The sequence below is a fragment of the Lissotriton vulgaris genome, chromosome 11, assembly GCF_964263255.1.
Source record: "Lissotriton vulgaris chromosome 11, aLisVul1.2, whole genome shotgun sequence".
Taxonomy (NCBI): Eukaryota; Metazoa; Chordata; class Amphibia; order Caudata; family Salamandridae; genus Lissotriton; species Lissotriton vulgaris.
Window position 1 is genome coordinate 276,377,806 of NC_141699.1, and position 12,771 is coordinate 276,390,576.

The 12,771-nt window shown below is 45.1% G+C and overlaps 1 protein-coding gene across 2 annotated transcripts in view; it reads right to left on the bottom strand.

The window, feature by feature from the left end:
* Positions 1–12,771, bottom strand: part of GAS2L1 (growth arrest specific 2 like 1) — a 223,503-nt gene that overhangs the window by 37,796 nt on the left and 172,936 nt on the right. For both annotated transcript variants that reach the window (XM_086943240.1, XM_086943239.1), the window contains exon 7: positions 1,858–2,281. In XM_086943240.1, coding sequence (XP_086799366.1) covers positions 1,858–2,281 — 424 coding nt within the window. The remainder of the gene's footprint in view (positions 1–1,857; positions 2,282–12,771) is intronic.

Genomic DNA, 12,771 nt, shown 5'->3' on the forward strand with positions numbered 1-12,771 from the left:
TGGCAGTGACAGTCACTGCTGGGAGGACGCTCTCGCTGTTGGGGTTATAGCAGTGATGGGGTACTGCTGTATAAAGCTCTGCTGGATGACTGTACTGCTCGGGCTCGGTCAGAGGAAGCTCACAGTGTCAGTCCTATAATAATGACAGGATACTGCTGGGGCACAGCTGCTGATGTCCTGCAGCATTGGAAAATCAACAACACCTGATAGGTCAAATCCAAACAATGGTAATCATGTTTAAACAATTTATTTCGTGTTAAACAATATGTTCCAATGTTCAGAAACTTCACATTTGTTAAATGTAAATGTAAATGTATGTGTCTTGTAAAGCGCACTGCTGCCCTGAGGCGTCGTGGCGCTGTTGACCGCTGGTGAACCCGTCCTGGCTATCCCTGTGAGATGGTCCCTACTGGGTATCTCCAAGGTGAAACCAGGCATCCCCGGCGAATGTGGGGGGCCATTGTAGAGATGAGGCAAGCTAATGCCCAGAGTTGCAGAGTGTGATCTCTGGTTAGAGTAGGCACCGAGGCGAGAATTATCGAGTACGCTGACCCTGGTCCACGACCTTGCCACGTCGGGAATTGAACCCTGGTCCCGGGCCATTCTCTGCTTCCGGGTCTGCCGCCTCTAACCAGTGAGCCACACCACTCCACGCGAGTGGTGTGGCTGTTAGATACAATCATGAAAAGGTGCCCCAGAGGGGAGGATGGGGAAGGTGCAGCAATGTGCAAGTGTGGAGGAAAATGAGAGAGGGAGGGCGGTGAACAATATATACATCAAAATAATAAAAAGCCAATCCAGCCTTTTTAAAGGCTAATATATTTACACAATCATAAATAAGGAAGACACAGTGACTCAACCACAGTTGTCCCAAAAGGGTAAACACAAAATGAAGCCGTCGACGTTTTGACCCAGGGTTAATTGTAGGTGAGTGGGGTCTTTACAGTGGGGTCTTATTCAGGACCACGTAGGGGGCACCCTTGAGGCACCGCTGAAGGTGGTGGAGGTATGTGGATAAGGGTCCAATAGGCTCCAATGTCAGAAAGGGACGTATTCAGAATCAAGGGTTATGGCGGAGACATCCTGTGCTTGTTTGCTTCTCCTTAAATCTATTTGAATGATCACGTGCATGGGGAATTAATTCCTCTAACCATTTAAAAAAATGTGAAGGTTCTGTACATTGGAACCTGTTGTTTAACATGAAATAAAATGTTTAAACATGATTACCATTATTTGATTTTGACCTATCGGGTGTTATTGATTTTCCAATGTTAATTTTGAAGTTTATATCAACTGGGACCACTGTCTCTTGTACCGTATATTACCCAGGTCCTAGTGTCTGGGTTTACCCCATTGTTTTGTAACGGTGCCCTGCAGCAGTCTTATCCTGAAGAACTCTCAACTGCTGCGGTTCTGTAGAACAGAAAGGGAATTATTGTGAGAAAACTCCTACTACCATTAACTACCACTAACAAGGCACTTTGTGGGGCAAGCTCACTCTAAGGTAGTGCTGCAGTGCTGACAGCCACTGTTGTGGTAATGTGCACTTCTCTATTGCCTCTAGCACGACAGGGCCCCTATAGCAGTGACAAAGTATTAGTAGGGACACCCCTACGCTGCTGTAGGATGACAGCACTGACCAGGCTCGGACGGAGAAATCTCACCATGCTAGAATCATGTAGCACTGATACGCACTGCTGTGGAGAAACTCAAAATACTAGAGCCGTGTAGGACTTACAGAACACTCTGAGTTTAACGTTATAATATTAGACTCCTACAGTATTGTAGCACAAGTGACACAGTCTTGCAATATCCCACATCATACCTGCATCATACCTGCAATATCCCACATCATACCTGAGCATAGCTGCAGACCGCGGCTCAGATCCATCTCGTTGGACTAGCCGTGATGAGGTTTTCCTTGGGCTGCCTGCACTGTGGAGTGGGACAGGAACTGTGGCTGAGCGGGGAGGCGTGCTTCCCATCCTGTCTTGTCTCGAACTGAGTGACGGGGCTGAAACCTGTCTAGGAAAGTCAATTTTAGGGCTTGGCTCTGTGCTTCCCCTGGTTGATGCACCCAAATTGTCCATCTTTCCTTGAGCAGAGTCATTGGTCATCCTCTTCTCTGGGCCTCGGACAGGTTCTGGTAACCGCTGCGGATTGGCTCCTTCTGACCAGCGTGGGCGTCCAGGGCTGGACTCTCTGGAAGTAGTGTTAAATGCCCCCATTGACACCCTCTGTACAGGCACACCCATGCCTCTCGTCTGCTGCATTCGGTGAGCTACAAGTGGAAAAAAGACAATTAGTCTGAACAACCGCAGTTGAAAGTAATGAGCAATACATCAAAAAACGACGGACTGGTATGTGCCCATCAGTAATTACCAGCAGTTGAAATTAATTCAAGCATTCCATCCATCACTTTTCATCATCCTTGGAATGCCCAGGCATTGGTACCTTGCTCACTGCGTCACAGTCCTCAACCTCTACCTTGCTGAAAAGTTGTTATGAGGTACAGAGAGTCTTGTGTCCCTGTTCAAAAGGGACCTAGACTGGCAAATGAGGCTGCACAGGAGCAGAACCAAGGCTGATTGCAGATGGTTGGTTCCTGTTTGAGGTTGCATGGTGAGCAAAGAACAAAACCAAAGAATTGGGATAAGGCACGAGTAATTACTAGTGACTGAGATTAATTCAAGCATCCCCCCCTATCACTTCAGTGGTCAATCTGTCCCTAGCTGAAGAGGTCTAATGAGGTAGAGACAGTTGTGTGGTTTTAATTGTGATCCTGTTCAGAGGGGACTTGGCCTGGGAATTCAAGCTGAACTCTTCTTACAGAAGCAGGACCAAGGCCCATTGCATATGGTTGGTTCTTTCTTCCAGTGGCATGGTGGGCAAAAAACGATGGACTGGTATATGCCCCAAGTAGAAACCAGAGGCTGAGATTAATTCAAGCATTCCACCCATCTCTTTTCTTCCTCAGTGTGACCCCTACTTTGTATAGCATCTCTATTCAGTGAGTAGATCTGCTCACAGATAATATTACATCATACTGGTGAAGTATTGTGAGTAAATCCCTCACATAATATGAATTTACTATTGTAATATAAGGCATTTGCACAACCAAGTACAACGTATGTGCACCAGTTGCTTTGTGATTTAGGCATTTGGTGAACTTCTGGGAACAGGGAACTCAGCTTAGGTGTGTGTAGTTTTCTGTAGTTCCTTCGCTTGCAATCACCCTACAGCCGGGATCCTCAACAATGACATGGCAGTCAAAATTAGTGAACTAACTTTACAGGCAAAGACAGTCAAAGATGAGAGCCCACTGGCGGAAAAAAGAAGAATCCATATTATATGTTTACCTATCATGTGTCCGTGGGGCAAGCATATTAAGGACGTGAATGGGGACATAATAAAACAACAATATCCTGTGTGGCAATAAATATTCCTGGCACGGTGAAGCAAATCACCACGGGCACTGGGGAGATTATCAAATGTTTGCCAATTGTCAGTTTAGGGTAGGGCAGATTTATCCCTGTGTTTTAAGGAAAGAAGTGGAAAAACTTTTAAACCCCTCTGCATGGAAACAAGCTTTGGCAAAGCCACTATGCATGGCTATTAAAAAAGTGAAAGTGCTCTTTCCTTGATTGCCAAGTGTGTGTGTGTGTGTGTGTGGTTATGTGTGAGGGTGAAAGTAAGAATTATTCACTGTTTAAATTGTTGAATAAGTGCAGGGATGGACGCTGGTGTACCGTTCCCCGAGCATTACATTCCTGTGAACTGTTGGCGATAAGATCTGTGCAGCACTTCTTTTGATTGAGAGGTTGTTAAATAAATACATATGCCCATTTACAACAGTCTGTGAGCTCATTTTGTTTCTGGAAAGACCCACCATGTGGCTTGGTTTAGTCAGTGGTATCGGTTGCATGGCTCTAGCACAATAGCATGCCCCATTAAAAGACATCCCTTATTTTAAACAAAACAAAAAAACATGGAAAGCTCTGGAGAGCTAGAAGCATGCGTGGCTCTTAAACACCACAGCTCATGTAGCAAATCAACATGCTCCCTCCCTTCCAATAAATTCTTCAATAAAAAAGTGCCTGACTACTGCAGAAATGTTGTCAGTACTAAAAAGAATTTGCCATTTTGTAGTCGCACAGTGCACATATGGAATCATACATGAGATTTGTAGACCAAGCATGCCCTCTTCTTCTTCAGTTGTGGTTGGAACCGGAGTCGCCAGCCCAGTGACTTGGAGAGACAAAAAATTATATAAATAAATAAAATGAATTTTGTTGCGCGCACTGCATCGCATTTGGGGATGCAGTGCACGCAACGAAATTTGCTTTATTTGTTCATATGTTTACTTACCTGTAATCCTCCGTAATCCAGAGTTTACTACCCTCCACCCTGCCCCTCCCCTTCCCCATGTCACCGCCTGGCAGCTACTCCCACAACCGACAGCTACTGTAGGTACCCATGGGGGGTGGTATGCACTGTTATCAGTGCGCATGACAGTTTGGCTGGCCGACTGACCAGCCAAACCGTCATGCGCACTTTGCATGTTCTCCACGCTGGCTACATTACAGCCTGGATGGAGAACATGCCCAGGTTCATAGTCCCTGGCTGAGCGCCGAACCACGGCACTCAGACCATTCACAATACTGCACTGCAGCGTTATGATTGACTATGGGGAGCTTGGGTTCTTCCTGCTTCTGGCCGAAGCAAAGCGAGGACGAGGGGGGATGACGAGAAGAGACTTGTCGGCAAGGAGGTAAGTAAAAAAAAGTTTTACTACCCCCCTGTTCCCCCCATTCTGATCCGTGCCAGCCACCACTGGTAACTCACACTTTTTAAATCCCAGAATATGCATTAAATCATTACACTTGGCAGTATTTATTGTGTGTTAAACATTCAAGGGAAATCCTCACCTGGGGATTTGATTTTTTTACATAAATGCATGAAATGATTTGACCGTGTGCGGTAATAGTTTGCAGTGGGAAAAATGCATTTTAATCTATGGTAAGTCAATTATTTCTCAGATAATGAACACATTCATTTTAAAAAACAATATATTTTCCAGTTAGATTTATAACTTATGTCACTTGAGCACCTGAGCTACAAAGAATCCGAAACTAGTCTCTATACTACACAAAGCAGCTTTGCTATGCGTGGCGTTGCAGATCTTTTTGGTATTGCAGAGGCTGGCCTGTTCACACAGGAGCCGTCCGCTCTGTGGAGCAGATGTGATGCACAGCGGCTCGATGTTAAACTCCTCGGCAGCACCAATTAAGTTGGGGCTGTTGAAGGGGATATTTCTAAACAAGCTCGTACATTTCAGAAGCTTAAGTAAACTGGAGAAAGGCGCTCATTTAATGAGTCCCCAAGCGAGCTCACACAGATCCAGATGTGTGGTGCTCTAAAGAATAAAAAGACAGCCACTCAAACAGCCCAACATTCCAGACACCGAATTGCTGTCCTGAGTCTGGTCCATAATGTGATTTGGGCTCCCGGTGTTAAGGTTTTTTTTTTTAACATTTCCGTCTGTATTTATTTTTTGGCCATCTCATTGGTGTTTATCCATATTTTTTTGTTTGTTTTGAAAATAAATAGAGCTGTAAAATGGTATATTTCCACGTTTATTTAACTTTTGCACGTGGACTCATAAATATGCTAGCCTATGCCTGTATTTAAGGAAATCTCATCCTGTTTTTTAACTCTCCATAATGTCTATCTGCTCAGCTGTTGCCTGGAATTCATGAAAAACATCATGGACAGTCTCTCAAAAGAAGCACGATTTACAGTATTTTTCCGCTTTTAAAAATAAATACAGACAGGAAACACATTTCTTTCTGTCTGAATTTATTTGTAAAAATCTGTAAAAACTGAAAACCAGAGGCCTTAAATGTGTTTGACAATGTCTCAAGCCAAATGTTGAAAGGAGATGAACCCCATTGTATGTATTTTTAAGTCTCGGCTAGCGTAGGCTGCACACATGCGCAGTCTCGCTGGCGAGATTTAATGATTTGGAGTAGCGAGGTTAAGGCCCACCCCTCTTCTCCATTGGCTGGCCTCCTAAACGGTGACCAGCCATTAGAGAAGAGGTCCTTGTGACGTTCTTCTTTCGATCTAAGCCCCGCCCTTTTCAGATTGGGGGCATGTTTTTTTACTTTCTTTCTCCCCTCTTCTCCATTGGCTGGCCTCCTAAACGGTGGCCAGCCATTGGAGAAGATGTAAACAACAATTAAAAACATGCCTCCTAGTCTGAAAAGGACGGGGCTTAGAGATGGCGAGCGCTTGTTGATAAAATACGGACCCTCGCTTCTTTAATATACTGCAAAGAAAAAAAGCAAATTTTTGAAATTGTGGAGATTGAAATATAACCTGCTAATGGTGAAAACATCGCAAAGGTTTCATAGTCATACGCGGTCTGTGAGAGTAATAACATGCCGCTCTGGTTGGAGAGAAATATAATCTCAGTAACATGCTGCTTGCAAGGAGTGATTTTATTCGTTAGGAGGGGCGGTAGTTCGGGCAGGCCTGCATTCCTTTACAAAAGCATTGTTAACAGCAATGCCTGGGCCCAGCTCTAGAAACAGGTAATCCGAGCCACTGACAAACACACCGAGACACTGTCTCTTTAAGAGCATCACAGGCGGAGGCTGAGAGTGGAGCCGAAAGGGGAGGTACCATGTCTGGTAAGGTGGGGGGGGGAGGGTGGATAGGTAGCCGCTGCCCCCATCGTTAAGGGGAGGTGGGAAAGATGACACTTTCACAGGGAGCCTCCCCCGGCCGTCAGAGACAGGTAAGTGGCGGTTGGTGTTGCGCGCAGGCAGTTGGTTGGTGGGATTGCGCTTGGGCTCTGTCCTCTTGCCGGTTGCCTTTCTCGCTCTCAGTGACGCTCCGCGCGAGCATGTCAGGGAGAGGGGGGAAGGGGACTGGCATAGGAAGGGGCCTACGCCATCAGGGGCAACCTGGGTGGTGACTGGTGGTGCCATCTGGGGATGGCCTTTAGCCTTCAACGGCCCCGCGGCCCAAAAAATGTTTGGCCTCAGCGCTGCTGGAATCTGGTGAATTGAGTCCTGGGAAGCTCTGTCAGCGTGAGAAGCCATGTGGATGGGAGGGGACTCCAGGACAAGGGCTGATGAGCTTAGGGATCCTATCATGGTTCGAGGGGGTGATCACAACCATGGGATGCAGGGTTGCGAGTAGTTGGTTGGGGGGGTCAAAACATTGCTATGGGACTGGAGTGCTCCTTGCTGTTGGATGGGGCTCCTCGGAACCTCTCATCTAAGCCCCGTCCTTTTCAGATTGGGGGGCGTGTTATTTTACTTTCTTTCTCCCCTCTTCTCCATTGGCTGGCCTCCTAAACGGTGGCCAGCCATTGGAGAAGATGTAAACAACAGTCAAAAACACGCCCCCCAGTCTGAAAAGGACGGGGCTTAACGATGGCGAGCGCTTGTTGATAAAATACGGGCCCTATATACCTTGATAGGCATTTGTATATATGAGAGGAAGACAGAATATAAAAATAAAATACTTCTTAATAAACTTGAAAAAAAAAAAAAAGATAAAATACGGGCCCTCGCTTCTTTAATATACTGCCAAGAAAAAAAGCAAAGTTTTGAAATTGCGGAGATTGAAATATAACCTGCAAATGGTGAAAACGTTGCAAATGTTTCATAGTCATACACGTTCTGTGAGAGTAATAACATGCCTCTCTGGTTGGAGAGAAATATAATCTCAGTAACATGCTGCTTGGAAGGGGTGATTTTATTCGTTAGGAGGGGCGGTAGTAATGCCTGGGCCCAGCTCTAGAAACAGATATACCGAGCCACTGACAAGCACGCCAAGACACTGTCTCTTTAAGAGCGGCACAGGCGGAGGCTGAGAGTGGAGCTGAAAGGGGAGGTACCAGGTCTGGTAAGGTGGGGGGGTGGATAGGTAGCCGCTGCCCCCATCGTTAAGGGGAGGTGGGAAAGATGACACTTCCACGGGGAGCCTCCCCCCGCCGTCAGAGGCAGGTAAGTGGCGGTTGGTGTTGCGCGCAGGCAGTTGGTTGGTGGGATTGTGCTTGGACTTTGTCCTCGCGCCGGTTGCCTTTCTCGCTCTCAGTGATGCTCAGCGCGAGCGTGTCAGGGAGAGGGGGGAAGGGGACAGGCATAGGAGGGGGCCTACGCCATCAGGGGCAACATGGGTGGTGACTGGTGGCGCCATCTGGGGAGGGTCATTAGTCTTCAACGGTCCCCGCGGCCCAAGAAAGTTTTGGCCTCAGCGCTGCTGGAATCTGACGAGTTGAGTTCTGGGAAGCTCTGTCTGCGTGAAAAGCCATGTGGATGTGAGGGGACTCCGGGACAACGACCGATGAGCTTAGGGATCCTGTCATGGTTCGAGGGGGTGATCACAACCATGGGATGCAGGGTTGCGAGTAGTTGGGTGGGGGTCGAAACATTGCTATGGGACTGGAGTATTTGGAAGGGTATTATGGATAAATTTGAGTCAAGGATCTGATAAATAAGATTGTGCACTTTTGGAGTAGGTGCTCCTTGCTGTTGGATGGGGCTACTCGGAACCTCTCATCTGTTTCCTTTTGTAGACTGTGTGTGTGTGTGTGTGGGTCTGTGTGTGTCTCTCTGTGTGTGTGGGTCTGTGTGTGGCTCTGTGTGTGTGTGTGTGGCTCTGTGTGTGTGTGTGTGTGGCTCTGTGTGTGTGGCTCTGTGTGTGTCTCTGTGTGTGTGTGGCTCTGTGTGTGTGTGGCTCTGTGTGTGTGTGTGTCTCTGTGTGTGTGTGGCTCTGTGTGTGTGTGGCTCTGTGTGTGTGTGTGTGTGTGGCTCTGTGTGTGTGTGTGTGTGGCTCTGTGTGTGTGTGTGGCTCTGTGTGTGTGTGTGGCTCTGTGTGTGTGTGTGGCTCTGTGTGTGTGTGTGTGGCTCTGTGTGTGTGTGTGTGGCTCTGTGTGTGTGTGTGGCTGTGTGTGTGTGTGTGGCTCTGTGTGTGGCTCTGTGTGTGTGTGCACGGCTCTGTGTGTGTGTGTGCGCGGCTCTGTATGTGTGTGCGCGGCTCTGTATGTGTGTGCGCGGCTGTGTGTGTGCGTGTGTGGCTCGGTGTGTGTGTGCCTCTCTGTGTGTGTGCGGCTCTGTGTGTGTGTGTGACTGTGTGTGTGTGGGTGCAAATTCAATAGGTTCAAAACCAACACATAAATAAAAATGATGTCATTTACAATGCCAATAGCTCTAACTTTTGCAAAGGCGAGACCGTTGCATTGTAAGTGCTTGTTTTATTATGTTATTCTGTTTGGAAAACCAAAAGTTCTTGGCTAATGCCAGACCTGACATTTACAAAATCACTTCAATGACAGACGCACACAAATTTGATCTTGAAGTATATACGCTCATAAGGTCAAAAATGGTAGGATCAGGTCAGATCATTTTGAAAACCCAAAACATCTTGGAAGACGGTGATAGAGCGGATTTCCTCTTTTTGCAAATTAAACGCATTTAACTGAAAAGTGCTAACTTCAGTTTTCAATAACATTACTTTCTTACTGCTAAATTTGAAGTAGGTAACTATATTTAGACATTGTAAGCAACCACTGCAATTAACCTATCTTAATGAATTAAGTTAACCTATTTACTGATGTCAATTTAAATGTAAACTTTACACATTAGGTCTAAGAGGCCTGTTTTCATGTTTCACACTGTTGTCTTGCATGAGATGTTTTTCTCTATCTTCCTATGCACATGCTGCAATTTTGCGGAAGCCTTCAGTTAGCTAGTGAATCGGCATTTTTTATGTATTAGACAACTGATAGTGAGGTTCTCACTGGGAGGGGAGGAGATCACAGGAAGCGCAAATGGGAAGAACAGTCTGAACCACACGAATAGTTCAAAGTAAAAAACCAAGGAGATGGTTGTGCAGCCTAATGTGAAGGAGTGAGAAACTGGGGAGTTTACCTGGTCCTAATGTTTGCTGAATACGGATTGGTATACTGGAAAAGGGAATGGAACATTGTGGCCATTAATGCTTTGATTGAATTATATTAATGTGTGTTTCGTATAACTTCGCTCTCTCACACTGACTTTCGGAGAATTTAGGAACAGATCTTGGAGATGCTTGCTGACTGAGCTGAGAATACCCTTCCAGCCTCTGCTAATCTCCACTGCTCGAGTGCTAAGGCTTCATGCCTGTGCATTCTTATTCTCTCATTAGAGGCCTTCATTTTGGATTTTTAAAACTGACACTTTACATTGCTTGTTGACATGAAATCTCATTTACTTCAAAACAACATTAATTTGGACTAGGGATTTTTCATTTATGGAACATTCTTGCTGTTTATTCCGCATTCTTTTTGTAATTCTTCCCAATGTGGTATTCTATCCTGTTTTGTAACATCGACTTTTGGATTTATTTTACTCTATAATAATGAGGACTAAAACTTTAAATACTTTCTGAACAAATGATAGAATGTAATAAACCCTTGAAATTCACACTGCTTCTTTGTCGATTCCTGTGAAGCCCAGTAGGACTTTACTGTAAACGATAATGGATATAAATCATCTCTCCTTGTTGATTAACAAAGGTTCATTCGACCAATGCAGGGGGTTATTTGATGATTATACTAAATATTTGAGATACCAAAATCCCCGCTCTGGCAACGGCATGTTGTAAGCATGAACACTTTCGTCTTTAATGCGTCAAAGTCAACGTTGTACACATTTCCTTTGATATGAATCAAACTAAAAATGCCTATATCTTTTATTTTTATAAAGTAAACAGGATTTCAATTAATGAAACAATTAGTGGTGGTGATCCCTTACACATGCCATATAACCACAAAATTGTCAATATTTCTTGGTCTGGCGAGGAGGAGCTACTACGAACAGTTTTAAAAGACAATATTTCCTCTTTTCTAAGCTACTCAGGTGAATGAAGAACCTTTATCACAGATTAACTGTTTACGCTGTCAAAATCCTCACTTGTCGCAGTGTTTCAGTGGCTTACATTCCATTATTAGTTGATGTCTACATGTTTATCTGATATGTCTATTCCCTTCTTCCTTCACTCCCCACTCATTATCCTCTATAGTAACACAGCCGACTCCACCTCACCCATACCCACAAAATGTTTGCTGAGCATGCTTAAGTTCAAAATTGACCGTGCCCAACCTGTCTTCCAGTGATGCACTCTGTTTGATTCCCCCCAGCATACTTTTGCAGACCCCTTAGTGCTAGATCGATCAAGAAAGACCACTTGAACATCTAACATGAACTAATATCACAATCAGCCCCCACCTGCTGTTCACCTTGGAAATTTGCTCTGCGGATGATATGCTTCCTGACCTCCTTCATTTACCAAGCCTGTAGGATATTAAATACTGTTTAAAAAATCACCCTTCCAGAGACACTGGCATAAGTCAAGGTATTGTCTTCAAAATTACTCATGGAAACAAATGGTTAATTTGAAATGAATGAGAATCCCCACTGCCGACCAATACATGGGCATTTCTCATCCGCTACAGACCACCACCATACAAACCAGCATTCATCGAGCTCCACTAGGTTGCAGAAATGATCTTAAAGGATCCAAAAGGTAGAAATTTCAATATATGTTTTGCCAAGGCTGGCTCCTTCCTATCAAACAAAAAGCCCTTCTCTCCAGCATAGTCAATTAACTTTTCACAACATGTCTCTAAACCCACTCATACAGCTGGGTCTACACTCAATACAATAGTGGTCTATCTCAGAGACTGAGAACTAGACTGACCATCATGTGATACAACCTCTGTTTTATCTGCACAGATTTGTCCACAATCCACCTTATAAGTGTCAGACAATAGAAGTTGGACATACCCTCCTTCAACTGTCTACCTGCTTAAATGCCACCCAACAATAGGAGTACAGAGTTCAAGTACAGACTCTCAACTGTCCTTGTCAAGCTTATCCAACTCAAATCCATGCCCAGCCAGTAGGCCTCCTGGCTGACACCTGAAGTAAAATCACTAAAATCAAACAGAAAGGCACTCAAAGGACTCAGAAAGAAATCACAGGCCAGTAACAAATTGGCACTCCAAGGACATCGAAGAACCTACAAGGCCATCATCAGAAAAGAAAAACAATTCCGTACTTGTGTCATGTTGTTGAAGTCTCTTGTCCCAAGGCAGCTCCATAAAGACATTATTAGATTCCAGAACCCTAAATCACTCTACTTAAACGTGGTCGACTTCCTGGAAGGATACAAATCTCTGGCTGACCACTTACCCTGAGAAGAAAAAGAACAAGCTTTCTACCTTAGCTCCACACCTCCAGTAACACACCCAAGGAAGCTTGGTCAGAAGCGACATTTCTTTAACTCAAGACTTCACCAACAGCAGGAATGCACGTGGCCCATCTGGTTCACCAGCGACCCATGTTCAGTTCTTGTAATCAGAGGCATTCATCTTAAATGTTCTGCTGCTGTCTCGGACAAACCCAGCATCAATCTTCAGAGACCAGAGCATTCCAAGGCAAACTCAAGACTGCCTATAAAACACCTCGTCAAAAACATGGCCTTTGTCACGCCACCCTTTTCACTACTGGATGATTTTTAATGGTCTTTTTGCTACGCACACTCATTGGAAAAAAATGTGTTGCCACCTTTTGACTTAGCCGAAGTGAGGAGCTTAAAGGCTATAATAGGCTCCAGTCTCTTGCACATAACACAAGTAAATCAAGTTTCCAAAGCAAGATAAAGCTTCCACACGATGAGATGTCTTCTGAGAATTTTACCATACGTTGGCTT